Below are 22,966 nucleotides of genomic sequence, written 5' to 3' on the forward strand. Positions count from 1 at the left end.
CTCCAGATATAATGGACATACATGGGTTTATGCTAAATTTGAATCCAGCCCTTACTTGGGGAGGGGAGGGGGGAACTTTCTCATCTGATAGACAGGAGTTTCCAACTTCTGGTTATTTTTAATGAATGATCACCAGGGCTGGATTAACTGGGCTGAGGACCCAGGTCTAGAAGACTTTGTAGAAACCCCCATATGCTCTAGGGTGGGGACCAAACATGACCGGTTCAGTGTTTGAGTAGGGGCTGCCATGGAGTGGGTTGCGAATGCAAGGTATGGGCAGGAAGTAGGGTGCCTTAACAGGCTTGGTGTGGGAATGCAGCTCCTGGGTAGGAGGTAGGGTGCAGGAGCGGACTGCGGGTGGGCTTATGCAAGGAGGGTGCAGGGGATTCAGGCAGTGGTGGCCCGTCAATACAGGCGAACTAGAAAGTCGCCTAGGGCACCAAGATAAACGGCTGTTGAGGGCTCTGGACGCGGGGGCGCCGATCATGTGTTTCACCTAAGTCTCCAGTTGCTGGCAGCTCGTCTAGGGCTGCTCCTGGATTCATGCGCTTACCTGGTACAGCTCCTGGGGGGAGGGGACAAGTGGCTCCACACAGTCCTGTGCTCACAGGCACCCCCTCTCCCCAGTTCTCCTGATGGCCACAATTTCTGGCCAATGAGAACAGTGGGGATGAAATCTGCAGGCAAGTGCCGCTAGCAGCAATGCACTCACCTCCAGCCAAAGTGGGGAGAAGGGGAATAGCCTCGCCAGAGCCACTTCCTCTTCCCTCATCCCGTTAGGTGAAGTGCAGTATGCAGGGACTATAGTGGCTGCATCCCAGGGTCCCTGAAGCTTGTTTCATAAAATCTGACCCTGATGATCCCATGTCTTAAGAAGCCTCAGACAGTCCTCTGCTAATTAACTGAATCTCTCTCTCTATCTCTTTTTTTTTTTTTTTTTAAGAAAAAAAAAAAGACAAAATTACCAAGAAATCAGATGATTCAGCTGACTAGTATAAAAAGAAAGATTTAATTCCTTTAAAAAGTTATAAAATATGCAGTTTTATGGAGCTATCATGGATTTGGAGTCTATATTTTTCTAGAATAGTTAAACTCTTGAAGGCTAGGACTACATTATAGCCTTTTGGAAAAAGCTATGCAAATTGCGCTTTGCAATTTGTGTAGCCTCTTCCGATTGCCTTTCCGGAAGAGCCTTTTCTGCCATTTGGCCCCATCTAGATGGGAGCAAATGCGATCCCTTGTCGCGGAAAACCCCCGCAGTCTAGACATACCCAAAAAGGGAAGGATCCTCCTCCTCTCACTAAGCTTAATTGTTCATTTTGTCCTTAGGTACATTCCAGTATCCTTGGGATCCCATGGTACTTCAAAACAAGGACCAGAACACAGTTTATGCAGTGCATTGAATGAGAACCCAGGTGCAAAGAATTGAGAAAGTCTGATTTATTGGGAAGCGAAGAACAGGCCTAAAGTCTGAATCAAACTGTGCCAAACTTGGCTATTTCAGTTCATAAGTACTTGTGTAACCTGTTTCTTTTGTTTTTACATTGATGGAGCACTACCTTTGAGTCTGTACAAAATCTCTTCATATCACCTGATTTCTACCAGGAACCACAAATCAGAGCAGGCTCACTTAAAACAGGAACAAGACAGGTTGCATGAGCCTGACATAAAATTTCAATTCTGGAACAAAATAAGTCAAAATCATGCAGTTTGGTTGTGCTGTAAAAATAGTTTCTCAGAGCTCTAGACAGGACCCACAGTTTGAGAACTACTCCACTAAGCCTAAATTTTTCTTATTTTTAAGTTCAAGGGGGAAAAAAACACTCACATTGCATGGTGTGCTTTAATCTGAGTCCGACAATTGCGCCCCCAGTAACAATCAGGACGTGATGTGACAGTCACTATAAAATAAGCCACCATAATACCACATTTATTTAATAAATTAATGAATAAAGATGTAATAGATGACAAATCAATATAGATTAATTACATTAGGATCCACTGCTGTATATGGCTTTGCTTAGGTGCACTGGGGACAGAAGACACCTTTTGCAAGAAACTGCTATATCTTATACCAGTTTCCTATTATTGTTATATAATACACACTGAAGCACAGAAAAATTAATTGGAGCAAACATTGAACCAGCACTCTGCATAATGACATGATCCTGCACAACTGCAGGAACTTATAATTTTGCCACCAACTTCAGTGGAAATAGGATCGGGCCTTACTACATAAGACATCATGACTGTTTATAGATATCACTACACATTTTTCTCATGTCATACGTTGAAGTATTATTTTTATTTCTCTAGTTTTGCTCACAACTAAAATGAATGTAAAGCTGAGTAGCCAAATATGCTTTCTTAAGCGTATTACAAAAATTAAACATACTAGATTGGTCTGTCTGTCCCATGCTGTGATGAAACTCACAGCAGCATCCTTAGTAGGTAACTAACTGGAGAAGCTATTTCTAACAACAAGGACTGTTCGGGGGAAAAAAACAAAGCAGAGCATAGCTGAGTTAAAATCAAATTAATGGAAAGGATCATCTGTCCCCAACAGACTAAAGACATATTGGAAATGAAAGAGATACAATTGCCTCTACTACTATCTAATAATGAAACTCTGTACTGTTTAATTGTTTTAGAACGCATGTTGGATGAATTTATGTAACCAGCTATTGACATGCACAAATATAAATCAGACATAATTCAGAAAATATTGGTGCACAATTTGCATTTAAATGTGCAAATAATTTATTATAGACAGGGCTCGACAAATTATGGAAAACCCTACTCACCGGACAAAAAAGGGATTCGCCACCCTTCCCCCCAAAAAAGTGTTTTTTTTAATGGCATAAATTCCTAATAAGAATAAGAACAGTAATTACTAATACGTTATTAATAAATATCACCCAAGTTATTAATAAATAACTTATAAACTTCTACCTTTTCCCTCTGCTGCCATGTCTCCTCCTCTTGCTCCATCAGCTTCCCTGGTGTCTGCTGCCCCCCAAACCCTCACCCTACTCTGCTGTCCTGACTCTTGCCCTTCTCACTGCCCTCAGCCTTCCTGAGACATGCCCCCCTCCACCAGCCCTTCTCTCTCCCCTGTGCCCACTCCTCCAGTAGCCCCACTCTGATCATGTGTAGCTACCCCTCCTCATCCCCTCCCCTAACACCTCCCTTTACACACCTGCCCTCTCTCCTCTGGTGCTGGTCCCTCCCCTGCAGGTGTCTGCCCTTCTGCTTCACCCCCAGAATCTCCTGGCACCTGCACCCTCCTGGTTCCTCCCCCCTTCCCTCACTGCCCCTGCCTCCTTTGCCCTCTTTTTCCCTGATACCCACCCCCTCAGCACCCTCTGCCCCCATTCCCCTCATGCCCCTGTCCCCTCACACATGCCTTGCTCCATCCCCACCTTCCTCATGCCCACCCCTTCTTTCAAGCCTTCTCCCAGCACCTTCCCCTCCTCCCTCTAGGCCCCAGTGCCCTTACCCTCTCCTCTCCCAGCATCACCCTGTTCCCCCCTCCCACTGACACCTCCCCTCCTGCCCTTTTCCTCATTGTCTGCACTTGGCCTCCTGGGACTTGTCTCTCCTACACCCCTGTATCTTGGTGCCTTCCCCTTTCCTCTTCTTCTCCTGACCTCCTCTCCTTCCCCTCCCCTCAGCACAAGCCCCTTTCCCATATTTTTCCCGTCCCCTACCCTCCCCTCCCCACAGCCCAGCCCAGCCCAGCCGCTCCTCCCCCCCCCCCCCCCCAGGGCCAAGCAAAACATTCCTCTCCCATTGTTTGTTGTCTTTTTACACATTTGCATTTTGCAATGGTTTTTTTTTTGGTTTGTTTTCATTTTTGTCCTGGCATTTTAGCCCTATGAATAGCAAATAGCATTTTCATTCATTTTTTTCCATAAAGGCAAAGGCGCTTCAAGTGAACTTCCCCTTTCACTTGCTGCTGGGTCACAGCAGCCTTTTCCCTGCCCTGTTCAGCCCCTCCCTATGGACAAGCACCCCTCACTCCCAACCCACAGGGGAAACAGGATGCAGGGACAGCACAGAGCTAGAGGGTGCAGGGAACAGTGCTGGGGACTGGGGTGGCGCGGGGAACAGGAGGCACAGAGGCAGAGGGACGCAGGGATTGGGGGAGCAGTGTGTGGGGTGCGGTGGAGGAACGGGGAATGGGACATGGGGAACGGAAGAGGCAGAGGGATCAGGGTCTAGGAGCAGTGCAGGGAACGGGCAGCACAGAGCTGGAGGGGGGGGAGCAGGGATTGGGGGGAGCAGGGTGCAAGGGTGGTGCAGAGCCAGAGGGAGAGCAGGGGATCTGGGGTGCAGGGGCAGCATGGAGAATGGGAGGCAGGAGCCAGATGGGGCATGGAGTGGGCTCAGCGAGCCAGGCAGTCAGCAGGGAGCGGTCTCTCGCCAGCGACGGGATGGGGTCGTGGCAGGACAGGAGCTGGCGGGGCAGGGCCTGGCTCCGCCGTGCGCCACAGCTAGCTGCCAGGGACACGCAGTCAGAGCTGAGCTGCCGCGGCCCTTTAAAATCGGTGGGGTCACGTCACGTCAGCGTACTGCTGTCTGTCAGTGCTCTGGCTCCTTGCACCGCAGCTGCACGCAGGCAGCCCGGCGCTGAGAATCGCCACGGTTCTCCCTCCCCGGCAGCGCTCTGCTCCTCTGCTGGCTGGCGGACTGGATGGAGCCACACCGCCCGTAGTGTGGGCTTCAGCCAGCCCGTAACAACGGCCCACCGGGCCAGTCCACCCCTGCACTCATCAGCTGGCAAAATCTACTTGCCATGGGCGAGCGAGTGTATTTGTCGAGCCCTGATTATAGCGAATTACTGTCAAGAGCTAATTGTTCCTGTTATGTATTATTCTTTTCTTCTGAAGTATTTTAGTGTACACTATCGTGCTCATATTTAAATTTTTAAAAAACAACAGCAATATTGGAGGCTAATAATCCCCTATGAAGACTTGGGCACTAACTGCTCTTTGAACAGGTTACACAAACTTTCCAACAGCTCTTGAGCAAGGCAACCAACCTCAGACCTCATTCCTGCAAAAGGAACCACCAACTGACTGCAATAGGATTATACTGAGGTGTAAGGATCTGCATGGGAGGATCCATTTAACCGAAAGAGATTTGACTGAATTCCCAGGCCTACACAGTCAGGGGACCAAGTTAATTTTCCTCCAATTCTCACCTGGCAATTCAGCAGCAGGAATATTCTGCCTATACTGGTAGGCAAGCTCTCGGAAGCTGCGGAAGCCACAACAATAACAAAGCACTGTGTTCCCCGTAATTCTGTAATCTGGAGAAAACAATAGTTTGTACACAGCATTAAATTAAGTCTCATTTAATGTAATGTCTCAAAAATGCAGTAGAAAAGCAGGATGTGTGTAATAGTGCAATCCACCATTACTTATTGAAATGCATGCCACTCAATTAGGGATGTAAAGGGTTAACCAGTTGCCTGATAAGCACTTGCTTTACTAACATGCTTATTGGAGTTAACTGACCTGACCTGGCCTGGCTGAAGCAGCCCCCAGTCTGCAGTGTGGCAGGCTTGGTTCAGCCTAGCCAAAGCAGCCCACAGTACGGAGGACCTGGCCTGGCTGAAGCAGCCCCCCAGCCAAAGTGCAGAGCGGCAGGCTTAGCCTAGACTGGATGTAGCAGCCAGCAGCAGTGGCTGGAGCAGTCTGTGACATGGTGGGCCCAGCTGAGCTAGAGCAGCCTCTCCACCTGTGGCATGACATGGTGGACCAGTTAACCATAGTTTAAACAGGTAACATTTAAAATGGGATTTTACATCGCTACACTCAAACATAATAAAAAGGCATACCAGACAATTTAAAAACTTCTCTCTGAAGAGCTAAGAGACTTTCATTTAACACGTTTTTCCATGTAAAACCCCTGGATGCCAGGTAATCCTGAAATGTGGAACATTAAAAAAAAGTGTATTTAGAAGAGGCTAAGAGATACCAATATAACAAAAATGTAAGTCTAAATAGCTTTTTAAAGTGCATTCATTTTATATTTTAATCCAAATTACAGATATTTCTTTAACTTGATTACCTCTATTGCCACCATCAGATCACCAACACTTAAAGTCAATACTCTGTGCTGAGCATGGCCCTGCTCTTCCAAAGACTAATGTAGGCCTTTAGCTCTAAGCTTTTAAATAGTCCCTCTGCAAGTAAGCAGCATGTGCATAAAACTTCATAGGATTGAAGCCTAATCATATTAGCCAAGGTCCTAATGCATTACATCAGGGCTACTCAACACATGACCCACAATGTGGTTTGGGTTTACGCGAGGCTCAACATATGGCCTGCATGTGGGATCCTTTGAACACAGCCTCCATAGGGAACACACTCCAAAACAGCGAGTCAATATAACGGTCTTCTGTTGTTATGCATTTTAGTAGTTAAGTTCCTGGATTGTCATTGCTCATTAAAAGTGCTGTTATATGGATGGAAATCAGGTAAATATTGCATTTTATTAATATCAGCAGAACTGACTTAAATGGGGCCTGCATGTTGTGTAGTCTTGTCTTAATCTTTGTATTCACGCCCGTCAGTGTGAAAGAAGCTATTTGCATGTATATGCAACCACACAAACTGCAGCCCTCGGCATGTGCTGAGAGTATCATTGTGGCCCCCAGGACTTCCAAAGTTGATTAGCTCTGCATTAGAGTGAATGGAAAAACCCACATTTACTTCAACAGGACAAGATTTTACCCAGTGTGCTTAGCTAAGGGCAATATGGATCATGCTCAGGTACGTAATATTTGGCATATTCATTAAAATTAACTTGAGGGGAAGAAAAAACTGTACAACCCTAATTTTCTTCATAGTTTTTTTTTTTTCATTATTTATTTTTTTTATTATTTATTTATCACTTTTTATAGATCTTAGGAAATGATTTTTCTAAGCAAATGCATCATTGATATGTATAAAGTGATAACATCTGTTTGCTAGATATAACTGAATTCCTGAAGGCATCTTTCAGTCATTACTTCACTTTCTCCTCTGCCCCACCTTCGCCAGCAAGGAGTGAGAGGAATGCATGCAAGCTATGTATTTTCCTCTCATTCCCTGATAGTGAGGGGAAGGGAAAGAAGAGCAAGCAGCATCCTGGTATGAGAGATTTTAACTCCCATGTCCTTCCTTAATGCTGCCCTATAACCTAAAACTTCAGGGGGTAGCCAAGTTAGTCTGTTTCAGAAAAAAAACAACTAATGGTCTGGAAGCACTTTATAGATTAACAAAACATGTAGATGGTATCATGAGCTTTCATGGGCACAGCCCACTTCTTCTGATGACCGGAGCTACGAGTTGGGGATATGAAAACTCAAAATAAATAGGAGAAAGGAAGGGAGGCAGGGTAGAGAAAGATGCTCTCTCTCTACCTATCCCCGCGCGCACACGCGCACATGCACACACGCGCACCTCCTATTTATTTCAAGTTTTCATATCCCCTACTCTTAACTCCAGTCATCTGAAGAAGTGGGCTGTGCCCACGAAAGCTCATACCACCATCTACATGTTTTGTTAGTCTATAAAGTGCTACCAGACCATTAGTTAGGGGTTTTTTTGTGTGGAAAAGACACTTCATCATAGTTTATCCATCTGTAAAATGGGAATACTGCCACACTACATCAGAGCAAGGTATTATATTCAGTAAAAACCTGACAAACAATTCAGAGATGTTACTTTTCATTGTGCCTTATCCTATACTCAGAGATGTACCAGCATGAAAGGCTTAACACATTCCAGATTTCTTTATTCAGTCTTCTAAACTGACTTTGTCTTTGAAAAGAACATTTGCCTGAGTCAATGTATTAGGCTAATGGTGATAAAAAGTGATGCTGAATTTGGCAGTGAAGATGGAGTTAGCTTACCATATATTTCAGAAACATGCACCGGTCTGAGAGTTCATTTTTCAAGAATTCCTGATAAGAGCTAGGACCACCAGGACAGTGGGATATGCCTAAAATTCAATTGTTTCGCATAAAATGGAAAGGGAAGGGTCTGGTAGGAGGGACAGTTAAGAACATAAGAAAGGCCGGTCTGGGTCAGACCAAAGGTCCATCTAGCTCAGTATCCTGTCTGCCGACAGTGGCCAGCACCAGGTGCCCCAGAGAGGGTGGACCGAAGACAATGATCAAGCGATTTGTCTCCTGCCATCCCTCTCCAGCCTCTGACAAACAGAGACCAAGGACACCAGTTTATATCCTGGCTAATAGCCTTTTATGGACCTAACCTCCACGAAATTATTTAGCTTCTCTTTAAACTCTATTATAGTCCTAGCCTTCACAGCCTCCTCTGGCAAGGAGTTCCACAGGTTGACTACACGCTGTGTGAAGAAGAACTTTCTTTTATTAGTTTTAAACCTGCTACCCATTAATAAAGTTATACTGTAGAATGACCATAAGGGTGAAGCAAAGAGCCAGGGGTGAGGAACAGGACAGCCTTAACTTATTTGGCCAACAGAGGAAAGGGGGGAGAAAAGGACAGCTATCTACTGCATATTTCAGAGACTGTGTGTCTGTCCCTCAGTTGTGGGGTACAGATTCCTCCTGTGGTTATGCCTCCTGTAGCTATAACAGTTATGGACAAGTACTTCTCACCTGGCCCCAAGCTGCTTCAGTTCTTCAGCTGCTGGGTTTGTCCTCCCTCTCTGGGGCAGCCTGCATACTGAACCCCTCATCCCCAGCTCCACCCCAGAGCAATGATTTAGATGAAGAAAAACAAAAATTATTTGTGTTAAGGACCTGAGGCAACACTAGGTAAATCCTCAATAAAAATGTAACTCATGGAGTCTGAGTTAAAGATAATAATAGTTGTTCTTAGACGCTACTGACATATCCAAACAATGAATGACTAGACATCACTCAGTTACTGGACCTATACACAATGGAATGGATCAAGGAGATGAGTGTCCCCTTTAGGATGTCTTGCTTTCAACAGTGGCAGAAATGTAGCTGTGTTAGTCTGATGCAGTTGAAACAAAAAACAGGACTGTGTAGCACTTTAAAGACTAACAAGATGGTTTAATAGGTGATGAGCTTTGGTCTGGCCCACGAAAGCTCATCACCTATTAAACCATCTTGTTAGTCTTTAAAGTGCTACACAGTCCTGTTTGTTGCTTTCAACACTTACTGAATCACAGTCTTAACATTACCTGTTCTTAAGTGCATACCCAACATGTAATGATTTTTAAATATACCTTTAGAATATCTGACTCATAATAGTTGTTGTTTAGGATCCCATCCAAACACTTGTCACCAAGATTTATTTCTGTTAAGATGAAAAGGAGAAATTATCTTTGTTTTGCAATTTCTAAATAAGTTTTCTTCCCTTGTAACAAATATGGAATTTAAAAAGAAAGGATAAGCTTTTATTCAAAAACATACTAAAGCATGTCATAAGAACATAAGAACAGCCATACTGGGTCAGACCAAAGGTCCATCTAGCCCAGTAACCTGTCTGCCGACAGTGGCCAGCACCAGGTGCCCCAGAGAGGGTGGACCGAAGACAATGATCAAGTGATTTGTCTCCTGGCATCCTTCTCCAGACTCTGACAAACAGAGGCCAGGGACACCATTTCTATCTCCTGGCTAATAGCCTTTTATGGACCTAACCTCCATGAAATTATCTAGCTTTTCTTTAAACTCTGTTAGAGTCCTAGCCTTCACAGCCTCCTCTGGCAAGGAGTTCCACAGGTTGACTACACGCTGTGTGAAGAAGAACTTTCATGTCATGTAACATTAGGCAGAAAACCAAGAATAGGAACCAAGCACCTCCTATACATAATCCACAAGAGCGGTCACTGCTCAACATCTATTAACAATACAAATTACAATTAACGAGTTATCGTATTACCAATTTCAAAGGTATAGTCTAAATCAGTGGATCCCAACCTTTTTTATACTACAGACCATCAAACCCATTCACAAACTTATGGCAGACTGATATCATTTTTATTTCCATATTCATTATGAAAATAATAAATATGCAAATAAAAGGTTGCCTGCCCACGTAGCTCCAACCCAAACCCTTGCTTCCCAATGCCTAATACCCTTTGACCTTCACCCCCGCGCCCTGTATCCTTTGACCCTTTAGCCTCTAACCCCTACAGCCCATGCCAACACCCTCCTGCCCATGACCCCACACACCCTCACTAAATATCACTTTACTCCCCCTCAACACTCACCAGAGTAAGGGTGCCCCCTCTGGGGAAAGTGGCCATTACTGCCATATGGGAAGAAAAAGTGGCTGTTGGCAGTGCACCCCCTACCTCCACAAATGTGTCTTGCATCCCATGGACAGAGGTGAGGGTGGGGAGCACAGAGCCCTGGCCATCTTACCTAGGTGGGAGGGGGAAGGAGGGAGGGTGGGAGGGGCCTCTTTCTCTGCCTGCTCCTGCTGCCTCCTCAGCCCTAGCACTACCGCTGGGCAAAATCAGCCACTATGGCTTCCAGAGCTGAGCTGCTATGAACAACCAGCTTCAACTCTGGCAGTCGCTGTGACCCAGAAGTTCACAGACCAGCACCAATCTGCAGTCCGGTGGTTGAAAACCACTGTTCTAAATGCTTTTGAAATACGCAAGAGTCTTCTCTAACATTTTACGATCTGGCTCTTAATATTCTCATGTTGATTTGTATGTTCTTCTCCTTAGACTGAAATGTTGCAAGATTCTCTTTAATACCCAAGATGTCATGAAAGCGTTAAAGCATGTCAATACTAAGGCTCAGGGGCGGCCCGTGAGCCTAGGCAAACTAGGCAGTTGCCTAGGGCACCCAATGATGACATAACGGCCATTAACGGCTGTGCAGGCAGGGGTGCCAATCGCGCTTTCCGCCTGGGGCGCCAGCTGCCACAGCCAGCCTCAGGCCACTCCTGCTAAGGATTATACATTTAAAGAGTTACATGTATTTGAAAAATGACAACACAGAGCTCCTCTTTTTCTGTGCCATGATGACTGTGACTGAGCTAAAGACTAATCTGAATGACATAATTTAATTTGTTAGAAAAATTAAGCTAGGTAAAACACAAGTAATCAAGGCACTATTGTATGCAAAGAGGCTACAGCAATTCAATCATACCACAGAATGGTGTCAAGCAGCCAAAACATGCTATCCGAGTGCAGCCCCAGTACAAGTGACAAAATGGCTGTAAACAAATTGTGCCTGTGAATACAAAGAAAAGCCACAATCAATTCAAGACAATGATTCTATCAGTGTATATTGGTCTTATAAAGCAGCACAATAACCCAAAGCTCACAGGGCTTTATACAAAATGCTGCTTCACTGTAAAAGTAACCTGACATAAATAGTGGTTATAAAAGAAATGCTATAACACCAACAACAAAATAACAGTGGGATAATGCACTTTGGTTTATCACTGTGACAATAAAATCTTTCCATCCTTGCTATAGTTGAAAAATGCTAATATATTTCAAAACAATTTGCATTAATTGTACTTAGAGTAGCAATATCTGAGTAAAGAACCTCCCCCTTTTATTAAGAAGGTACCCGACAGAAGCAGGAAGACCCTTTCTTACTGATATAGTGAGAATGTCTTTCAAACAAATCTAAGATTAGCAGTAAGAATTAGATTTGTTTTTAGGATAATGACGTTTACTCACATTGCTGAGGGGCAATATTGGGATTCTGTTCATGCTCTGCTCTTCGGTCTGGCATTGGTTGAAAACAGCATGCGCATATTACATGACTTCCTTGAGAAGGACAAACATATTCCTGGACAGCTAGATTGAAAAAAAAAAAACCCACCATCAAAAAATTACTTCATATGGAACCACAGTACCAATGAGTGTTAGACACATATCAGCATCCAAAGAGCTGAGGAATTTGACCCTTAAGCAATATCACTAAACTTAAGAAGGCTATATGAAAAATTAGGGAAACTGGCATTAAGGCTTCTGAATAATATACCCTTTTACACTGCTAAACTTACAAAAAACATTTAAAACAGAGAAATAGCTTCAGAAGCTAAAAGAACCAATTGTTCCTAAACACTGCATTTTGGGCAACACACCTGTAACTTCTCTCTAGTTTTCTGCTTGTATATTTGAGTATATACCTTTCTCATCACCTATACTCATGCAGACTCTAAGCTGACAAATCAAAGCCAATTAATTATTTCTTCAATCAGCTTTCAAACAGCTTATGAAAAACTCATCTTCACATCAAGTCTTTTTGAAAGATGCTGACTTCCCAACATCCCAAGAAAACGTCTTTTCCTTGTAAGTGACAGGTGTCCCAGTACCACGTTAACAAGCTCATCACTACTGACTTTCAGGAAAGTTGGCAGACGTCGATGGTGCATCTCCCAGAGCTTGCAATCCGCCTGCTTCCCTCTCTTGGCCTGGGCAAGGAAGTGACTGACTCGAGTGTCGCCGATATCCTGGGCACTGTCTGCACACTATATAAGGCTGACTGAAAAGACAGACACAAGCAGGTTACTGGACTGTGTGTGTATAGTTTCCAGAGTGGATTCAACTAGATATTTGTTTCTGATTTTGGACTGCACTCCTAGATGCTTTCACATTAGAAAAGGTAAAATAAAAAGCTACAATTATTTAAAATATTTCAAGAAACATTTAATGTATTTTAGTTCCAGAATTGAGTGCAAGTAGCCCCAGATTGTTATTTAATTGTGTCCACAAGTGAGTTGGATGCTTTGCAGGATTACAAAGACACAATGCTTGTTTTGGCTTCCAATCTCAGAAGGAGTAGGATGGTGGAAAGGAGAACTCAGGTTTAGTACACTATGTGGTGATATAGGGCTAGATACATCATTCTATTTCATTCCATCCCTTTGGTAGCAGAAACTTGGCTTAGCCAACTAGCTGGAAATTCTCCTGGTGTCCAGGAATGCTTCAGTAAACCACCTGCTAGTCACCATTATCCACTACTGGATCTTTGAGGGTGAGGGAATGCCAGGGGCAGAAGGCAGCATGACCATACCTGTACTTTGGTGATTTTGGGCTGTGTTAGCTTGTGCCAGGACCTTGACCTGCAACCTGCTGACTATAAATAGCAAGGCAGAAGTAGCCTCAGGTGATTCAAACAGAGCTCTGGCACATGTGACACCAGAGCTGTTAGCTCTGACTGCAGCTGGAAGGTTGGTTTTTTTTAAATAAAAAATTTAAAAAATTCTCTTGATCTAAGGATTCAATTTATTTTGCTGCATCTTGTTATTTCAGTCCACCTGATGGGCTTGAAATGGTGCTAGAGATAACAAAATTAAGAGAGCAGGATGAAGCAAATTGAAGGAAAAGTAGTGAAAGAATGAGAAAGGTATGCATGGAGTACAGAGAGACTGAGTGACTCAGAGATTGGTGGGGAAGGAGAGCACTGGGATGAAGGTGGAAACAAAACAAAAACACAAAAACCAACAGCAATGCTGAAAAGTTGTAACAAGAGCCAGGAGTTCAAGAGTCAAAAGAAGAATGAAGCCAATGACTGCAAGGCTTTAAAGACTCCCTCTAGGCCCAAGGAGAGACAAGAACTTAAACCCACACCCTGATACCTTCTTACTCCTGCAACTGTTCCTGGTTAGTGGGAAACTCCAGGGAGATAACGCCTTTCTTGGAGGAAAAAAACAGGATGGCAGCTCCAAAAGTGTACTTGAAAACAAAACTTAAAAAAAACTGAACCTTGACAATGATCATGGAAACAAACTGCCAGGGTTACAAAATGAGGGATACAATAAAGATTAAAAACTCATTTCACAAATGGGCGCAGATAATATCACAGTACTCTGGCCAGGTTTGAGACTGCGGATTCTCAGACCCAAACAGAGCAAAAGCCAAATGCCTGTACCTGATGTCTGAGGATTCACTATCTATATCCGACAATTCCAGCAGATCCTCAGAACTTCCTTCTTCATCTGAAAATGACCTTCGCACCTTAGGCTGCAGCATGTCTTGAGTGATTTTGTTTCTGGCATCCATACTACGTACGTCCTCTTCATTACGACACTTATCTGTAAAAGAAACACAAGCATGAATGTGAAAAAAAAGATAGTAAATCATCAAATCAGCTGCTCAAGACCAAAGTCATCTCTATCCTTTTACAAGTTTTTAAACAATGTTTATAGTATTTATGCATGTGACTACAGTATTTAGAGTTGTGATTCATCCTAGAATGTTCATTTATCTAACCTTTTATAAAATCACACACATAAGACTAGAGTTCTTAATTCTAGTTCCTGCTCTACCAGTGGCAGTGTCTGAACTTGTGTAAGCCAATTAGGATGAAATTTCCAGGAGTGGGTGCTGAAAGTTAGGGTATGTCTATACTTGCACCCTCGTTCGAACTAGGGAAGCAATGTAGGCATTCAAAATAGTCAATGAACCCATTGGTTCGAACTAATGCATCCCGGCACGCACTTTCACTTTCAAAACAGCTGTTGATTGGAGGAACGTGCCGGCGAGATCATGCTAATGAAGCATGGGATATTTAAATCCCCGCTTCATTGACTATTTCGAATGCCTACATATGCTTCCCTAGTTCGAACGAGGGTGCAAGTGTAGACATACTCTTAGACAATTAAATTCAAATTTGTGCATCTTAGTGGCTTGTTTTTTCAGAAGTATCTAACTTCAGTAAGACTCATTTCTCAGTGCCTCGCTCTGGCAATACCTCCCCCCTTTCACAATGCATGTAGCTTCACAGCACCCTTAACATTTATTAAGTGTTTTCAGGTCTAGTAGTATAAAAGGTTACTACAGGCAGTCCCCAGGTTACATACAAGATAGGGGCTGTAGGTTTGTTCTTAAGTTGAATTTGTATGTAAGTCGGAACTGGTACATATTGTAGGGGAAACTCTAGCCAAACATTTCCCCAAAGCTCAGTTTTATTCTCCCACACCTCACTTCCCTCAGTCCTTTATTCTCAAGCGGAGGTGTCTGCTGAGAAAAGCCGCTCCGCATCTCCCTAGTCTGCTGGGGGGAGCACTAGCTTCGCGTCTACCTGGTCTACTGGGGGGAAGCAGCTAGTGTGGGGTTGCCTCACCCCGTTTGTAAGTAGGGATCCAATATAAGTTGGATCCATGTAACCCGGGGACTGCCTGTATAATGAATTTCTTTCAGTTCAAACATTTGAGTATTACACTTTATTCAAACACACTAATGGCCATTGGGTCTTTTTTCGCTTATAGCAAAGTGGATTTTTTTTCTTTGTTTATACCCCGCCCCCAATCTGAAAAACAGTTGTATGTGTAAATATTAAATACACTTCCAACTTGCCTGGATGCTGTATCAGATAGGCTTCAACCAAGTTATTCAGTATATGGTTTTTACAGATGCGTTCAACTGGACAACGACAAGTGGGACAGAGAGAAGACCGTTCCATCCACCCTGAGTAGCAAGCAGCACAGAAAGTATGCATGCAGGGCTGCAAGCTGAAAAATAAACATGTTTACATCACAGGGATAAGCAATTCCAAGGCTCAAAACAGGTCTGTTACAGAAGCTTTAAATACAAAAATATTAAAAGCAATATTTAAAAGCTTTGATCTGTTTACATAACCAAGAAATACCACAAAGAACTGTACATAAAGATTTGTATGGAAGCCAGTTTTTCCACTAGTTTTTCTACAGTAAATGGGCCAGTATTACACAGGAGATTTGAATCAGTGACCACATTTCCAATATCAGTCAGTTGACAGATGTTTAGAAATTTTTTTGGAAATTAGAGGGTAATCTCAGGATTTAGTATACCAATATAAAGTAACCCACATTCACAATTAGCATTACATTATTGCAAGTCTTATCAGGCACAAGGATTTAATATAGACTGGAGCTGGGATCACTCTGCTCTCTTCATCCACAGGCTGCTGTGCTATTAATCTAGCACTTTTGATTACTGAAGGACACGGCTACATTTTTTAAATTGACTTTAATAAGGTTTCAATTAGTTTTAAAACAAGTCCCCTATAATTTTGAGCCTCTTCCAAATATATGCTGAGTCAAAGATGCCCATTTTTCACATACTAAAATGGGAAAGCATCCATTAAAATCATACATTCTCCTAGCATCTCATATTCAGTTGGATCTGTTTTGTTGGCTAATCATCATCATCGTCCTTCACACCCATTGGCGTATAGGGCAGCAACAAAGGTCCTCCATTTGTCTGTCTGTGGCCATTTGTTGGCTAAACTGACTGATAAACTCCACTGCACTTCAGTTTTGTGGGAGAAAGCTGAATACAAGCAGTCCCCAGGTTACATCAATCTGACTTACGTCGGATCCCTAGTTACAAACGGGAGGAGGGGGGCGCAGCTAGTGCGGGGTGCCTCCCCCACTGTCGTCGCCTCCGGCGGCGTGGGAGGCGCTTCCCTCCAGCAGACTAGGGAGACGTGGAGCGCTTTTTCTCGCCGCAGAGGACGCGGGTCTGCTGGGGGGAACAAGACACCAGCCAAAAAGGGGCACCCCTGACTGGAAAAATTAATTTCCTAGGGAGCAGCAGGCAGTGAGACCCATTGTGTTACAGTCCCCACCTTGGGAGCAACAGCTCTTTCCCTCTTTAGCACTAGAGCTGCAAGTATCTTGTTAACGTCACGTGAAATTAACAAGTCCCTTCCAGCCTGGCAGAGGTGAAGCTGAAAAATTACCCAGTGGTGTGGGTGGGCAAGAATGGGGAGGAGTAGGGCAGAAGGGAAGAGGGGAGAAGCCCCAACCCCACACCCTGGCTGGTGCAGAGCAGGGTAATCCCTGAGGGGATGGGTCTGGTTGCAAAGTGGGTGAGTGGGCAATGAGGACCCACGTGTGGCTAAACTCCTGTTTCCAACACAGAATTTTTCTTTAAAATTAATCCTGTGGATAAATTCACACACACACACTTCACAGGAAGGGATTTCCATTTTCTGCTCAGCAGAATACAACAACAGCTTTGATTGTATCAATATTTCACTGTGCTCTCCAATGACTATTGATTACACTTAATACCCATTTCACTGAACCATCTGTAGCAAATTCTATTTGGAACAGTAATATGCATTGAATAAATTTTTAAGTTATAAAAAACAAAGATTCTGACTATTAAATGAATAACTGGGATCTTTCAGGTACCCCAAAAGGAAGATTTGGATATAGCATGAAACACTGAAACTTATGATCAATTTTTAATTAAAATATCAACCAAAAAAACCTTCATATCAAAACAGTATATGTTTTTCTTAGAATAAGGAAGATGTATGAGAATCAGGGTCTTTTCTACCTAACTCCAGCTCCCTGTCCCTCCCTCCCAAAATATGTACCAGTTCCGACTTGCATACAAATTCAACTTAAGAACAAACCTACAGTCCCTATCTTGTACGTAACCCGGGGACTGCCTGTAATGGAGTTTTCCCATCAGAAAATGGTAATGTTGATTAAAGAATCAAAGTCTTAAAAGGTCATTGGGTCAAGCAAACTAGAATTCATCATAAGATTTGCTACACCAGATTGGCTCAGTGATATACAAAGACTGGAATCATGCCTCTGACTGTAGTCTTTGCCCAAGGCTTTGTAGGCTAGAGAATCCTTCTTCCATTCTACTGGAAGACAGCTAATATGACCTCACTCTTTAAAAAGGGCTCCAGAGGTCTTCCTGGCAATTTCAGACTGGTAAGTCTAACATCAGTTCCAGGCAAATTAGTTGAAACTATAGTTAAGAATAGAATTGTCAGACACACAGATGAACATAATTTGTTGAGGAAAAGGTCAATGTGGATTCTGTAAAGGGAAATTATGCCTTACTAGAGTGCTTTGAGAGGATTAACAAGCATGTGGACAAGGGTGATCCAGTGAATATAGGGTACATCAACACTGCACGCTTATTTCAAAATAAGCTATTACAGAATAGTTATTCCAAAATAGCTTCTCTCGAAATAGCATGTCTATACTGCAGAGAAGTCTCAAAATTAGTCTGAGGCAGGCTTCCCTAATGTAGACATGCTCTCTCAATTTAGAGCCCCAGGAGGAATAACTTAGAATGGTCCTGCTGAGGGGCTATTTCGAAATAGCAGAAGTGGAGCATCTACACGTGCCTTATTTCATAATAGCTATTTTGGTATAGGTGTTATTCTTCATAGAATGAGGTTTACAGAAGTCAGAGTAAGCTTTAGAAAATAATTGAATTGCTATGTAAACACTTACATAGGTATTTGGGAATAACGGCCGTTATTCCGAAATAACTTTGCTGCATAAACATACCCTTAATGATTACCTGTTCTGTTCACTCCCTCTGGGGCACCTACCATTGGCCACTGTCAGAAGACAAGTTACTGGTCTAGACAGACCTTTGACTGAACCCAGTATTGAACCATTCGTGTGCCCCCAGGCGGTCAGGTGCACACGTGGCCTCGCCCCCGGGCGGTCTGGCAGCCCCGCGTGGCGCCCCCTACAATGGGGTGCCCCAGGCAGTAGCCCTTAGCTTGGGCCAGCTCTGCCCAGTATGGTCAGGTGTAAGCTTCTTTGAATGTCCCGACATAAAGCAGTTAGCTAAGTCTTCAATACTGTATGGTGGGGGAAGTGTCCATGCATATTTACACTGAATAAAAAGAAAGTCTTACCAACTAGTAGTTTACAAAAACCAAAAGCAATCCCTTAAGCAGTAGTTACTGTGCTCTGTATGAAGTCCCATGTAATTATAAAAATTTCTTTTTAACTATAGGTACCTGACACAGTCATGCAGCAATTCCTGGCAGATAATGCAAGTGAGTGTTTCTTCCATCTTATCTGGTTTCACACTTGCTGGTTTTGCACCTTCAGATCCAGCTTTAATTACATATTCACTTGGAGCAGTCATCTGAAGATATGGACTAGCATTCTCATCTACAGAGAAGACATTTCAGTGTTATAATAAAAATACTGAAATTGGATCATAGAGGTCAAAGCTTTCCTATAATGTTTACTCAATTAAGTACCAAAGCTATGTACTCTAATTCATATCTGCTTCTATCACTAGTATTGGGCAATGAACATCAGAACCTTTACATACAGATCTCTGCAGTCTTACAATCATTTTCACTGAGACAGCAAGCAATAAAAGAGTAGGAAGCCTGAAGTAGGTCTAAAATCAGCAATCTTTGGTCCCTTTACGTCATACTTTGTGAAAAGTAAACCTATTTGCACTCTTGTAATAGATGTGTCAGGGGACGTGTTTAAAAAAACCAACAGTTTTTTTGGGGGATGGGAAGTGAGTTTGGGTACAGTTTTCTGAATAAGGCTTCATATGCTATTTAAACATTCTTTAAAGCCCACCAAGGCTTAATAGGGCTCATTTTGGACTCATTTCACAACAGTAAAGAAAAAAGTAATGTCTTAGAATTTCAGAAGATATAGCTAGAGTCTTGGATTCTAATCTAGACTGAATTACTAAACTGCCTACTGAGCTCCGGTAAGTCATTTAAGATTCCTGTGCTTCACTTAACCCAAATGGAATTTTGTGAAAAATTAAAAAGCCACCCACACACATAATTGGAAGCTTCTGATTATATTACAGAGTGTCAGGCTTTTTTCAAATCATTTTAACAGAAGGTTAGAATAGAGGACTACATCATGAGTCAAATACTAGCCTCCTTTTATTTTCTTCTTTGCAGGCTCCAAATCCTCCTGCTCTTCTCTTTGAAGCTCTGATGTAAAATTTTCATTTCTCTCTTTATTAATTATATTTGAAGTAATAGTAGAAGTTTCACTGTGTGCATATAACTGTCCTTGTTCTTCATGTGATGCTCCAAGACTTCTAAGTTCTAGGAGAGAAGAAAGCAAGCACAGGAATGAAAATACAGGACAGGAATCCTCTGCAATGAACGTACAATTATTAAAAAATATATACAAAGAGAGAACTCTGAAGAAAAACTATGATATTTTCAATGACAAATGCCCATCTTGATTCAAACATCATTTGAATGAGAAATGGTTATGTCAAACAACGACTATACGTTATATCATCTGTCCTAGTTTTCCCAATCCAAATGAGTATTTGGAGATCTGTAAAGAAAGTGGAACAGAATCTGTAAATGTAGAATTCATCAAAATATGCTCCATACTAGTACTTGGTAATAAAGATTCAGTCTTGGAGTGATTTTATTCTCTCACATGCACAGCCCTCTTCCACACCCTTATTCCCTTCCACAAACATGGCATACCACAGAAGTAGTTGAAGAGGTTTGGGGGAGCACACATAATATGCAGAGTACATCAAGGCTAAGGTACATTTTAAACAATACTTCAGAAGGCACCAATATGAGCAGGTAGGGCCAAAATTTCAATCAGATTCTATAGAACTTGAAGTGCTTAGCAATTTGGGAATGAAGCAGAGTCACAAAACAGAGTGCCGTGTAGATGCAAAAAAGACTAAGGATACACTGAAGGTCAGGAGGCAGCATGCAGCGATCATATGATTTGGTAAACTGGAATAACAGCATGAGAATGTATTTTCATTTGGTTAAACTGAGCGGGCTAAACTGAGTACCAGGTGTGTAGCTGGAAAAGATTCCCAAAGCAACAGGGATCACTTGTAGGAATATCATTTACATCATCTCAATAACTGCCTTTTTTGTATTTGTCATATTAAATTATCATTGTGGTCTCTTCTAACCTTAAAAAAAAAATCTGAATGGGAGAAAGTGGACTGGTGAATGGCAGCAGCAACAGTGAGGATTAGAATGGTTCCTCAGAGAGCGACTGCACGCATGCAAATATGCGGTTGTAGTTAGCTTTATGATGTGAACTGGATCATTTCAGTAAGATTACACTCCCTCTTGGTGAGGAAAAAAATCCCCAACAGCTGCATCTAAATTCCAAGATGGTGAAGGCTGCAAAATTAAAACACTTACCAACTGAAATGCATTTTCGTGTGTCCTTGAATCTAGAATTCTCACAATTGCCTCTCCAAGCACTAGGATTAACCCTATAATTTTCTTATGGAGCAAGTTTATTAACTTAACTACTGATCAGGATTTTTTATCATTATTTTATCCCTTACAATGAGAGATTAACTTGTTAAAATTAAACAGAATAGTCCATTTCTGAGGCATCCAGCCAACAAATAATGCATACAACCCTTACCAGATGTTGAAAGATTATCCTGTTCAGCAGATGTCTGGTCAACAAGAGAGGTAGAAGAAGCATTAAAGAGGTTAGATGTAGAAGTAGATGGCTGTGGATCCTCAAAGCAAGACTGAGTGGCAGGCAGTGATGAAGTAATTTGGGTTTCATCATCACTTCTTCCTATTTGTGAGGTATCTTTGGTCAGATGGCATATATTTTCTACATTAGCTTCTGTAACAGAAAAGGGAGTAAAAATAACATCTCTCTGATAGGTAACCTCAAAGGTAATGGCTTCAACAGTGTGAAAATTAACAGGATTTGAAGGAACCAAGATGTCTTTAAAAGACTGCAGTTCATCACAACTATTCATCTCCCTTCCTTTAGTCTTGAGCTAATAGTTTCACTTACCTACTGGTTCTTGAGCTACATCTTGCTTTGCATTGAAGGATTCGTAGAGATAAGCAACATCTGAAAGAAGAGAAAACAGCAGAAATATTATACTTTTTAAAACAGTGTTATTTCTCTCCCTCTTACTCTCTCCAACTTTTACCCACAGGTGGCTGCTTCTCATAAGATTCCTATAATAAAAAGGACAAACAGGAGATTGCTGTTTTATCCAATGTTAAATCTGCTATGTAGGAGATAATTAAGAACAGAACTGACAGATCTATTCTTCTCAGACCAAGCCAAATGGTTTTATGTGAAATTTAGCTGGTGCCAACCAAAGAAATTGAGGCTAAAACACTTTGTAACTATAAATTCTGCTGTGTGTCAAGATAAACTGTGACTACTGTTACTAAGACAACTGTACTGAATATTTTCTGAAAGCTGAGAAGTGAGTACTAACTGTTCATAAATTCAGTAATTTCCTTAATTCAAAAATTTTACTATGATTTTCCTTAGCTTATTGTTTTAAAAAAAATAAAGTTGAACATCGCATTCCTTATAAAAAAGTTTAAGCACCTATTCAAATGCTATTCAGAAGCTAACCCAAAACCTACTTACAAAGCAAATCAGAAAATTATTTTCATCCCCCGCCTATAAGAACTCCCCAGCTTCCTGATAGAGCCCCGGATATTCCACTGCGTCCCCTGGCTTTTTATCCTCAACCATTTAGGTCCTTCCAACACTTGCTAAATCTTTATTGAGATCAGTTATACTGGCTAAGAATGATGTAGGACTGTTTTTAGCCTGCTTCAGAATTGCTTAAATAAGACAACTATATGCCTCAAAGTTAAGTTCACTCTTAGCCCTTCAAGGTACTGGGGATGATAAAAAAAAAAAAAAGTCAGGAGTCAGAATTTTAACAGAATGATAGGCACTAAGCAGTCCTGTTCAAATACATTTTAAATAAAAGAAAATTAATACCTCAGAACATCCCACTCTATCTTTGAACAACAGGGTAAATGAGTTTCTCAACTATTGACAGCTAAAATGAACTTCTCTAAGAGGATCAATGAAAAAGATAGTGGATATAAAGTTATATCTGTCACTGCTTTCCTGTAAAACAATACACATTGATAAATCCAGAGTCTAAAAACGGATGGCAAGGTTACAAAGGGAATGCAGGTTCCAACGGTTACATGTATTTAAAATAAATTGTTGACAAACTGATTATAGATCTTCCTGTTGTGACATAGTTGCAAACATAAATTCTAAGACATTAAAATTTTATTACAACATTGGACAAGTCAGAGGCACTAAATTCTTCTAGGGCTTGTTTTATCTGGGATTTATCTAATTTCATTGTTATTCCTGAGCATATGTCAGTGTATAACTTGTTTCACTCCCAATCTGATGGCTGTAAAATCTCATTTCAGAGATTTACATTCCTGTTTTGGACATTGTAGCTAGAATTTAGCATTTAAAATACCTCTACCAATCATCTATTATAA

The 22,966-nt window shown here is 42.1% G+C and overlaps 1 protein-coding gene across 6 annotated transcripts in view; it reads right to left on the bottom strand.

Moving 5' to 3' along the window:
* Positions 1–22,966, bottom strand: part of CHFR (checkpoint with forkhead and ring finger domains) — a 45,194-nt gene that overhangs the window by 4,586 nt on the left and 17,642 nt on the right. For 5 of the 6 annotated variants that reach the window (XM_075898380.2, XM_089775218.1, XM_075898384.2 and 2 more), the window contains exons 5-17: positions 21,480–21,539; positions 21,090–21,302; positions 19,595–19,768; positions 18,695–18,851; positions 15,283–15,437; positions 13,856–14,018; positions 12,324–12,466; positions 11,656–11,775; positions 11,114–11,197; positions 9,235–9,305; positions 5,846–5,933; positions 5,207–5,314; positions 1,829–1,901 (exon numbers count right to left, since the gene is read on the bottom strand). In XM_075898380.2, coding sequence (XP_075754495.2) covers positions 1,829–1,901; positions 5,207–5,314; positions 5,846–5,933; positions 9,235–9,305; positions 11,114–11,197; positions 11,656–11,775; positions 12,324–12,466; positions 13,856–14,018; positions 15,283–15,437; positions 18,695–18,851; positions 19,595–19,768; positions 21,090–21,302; positions 21,480–21,539 — 1,609 coding nt within the window. The remainder of the gene's footprint in view (positions 1–1,828; positions 1,902–5,206; positions 5,315–5,845; positions 5,934–9,234; positions 9,306–11,113; positions 11,198–11,655; positions 11,776–12,323; positions 12,467–13,855; positions 14,019–15,282; positions 15,438–18,694; positions 18,852–19,594; positions 19,769–21,089; positions 21,303–21,479; positions 21,540–22,966) is intronic. The other variant, XM_075898385.2, reaches the window with a different exon arrangement.

The sequence above is a fragment of the Pelodiscus sinensis genome, chromosome Z (genome assembly GCF_052426305.1).
Source record: "Pelodiscus sinensis isolate ZL-2025 chromosome Z, ASM5242630v1, whole genome shotgun sequence".
NCBI classification, from domain to species: domain Eukaryota; kingdom Metazoa; phylum Chordata; order Testudines; family Trionychidae; genus Pelodiscus; species Pelodiscus sinensis.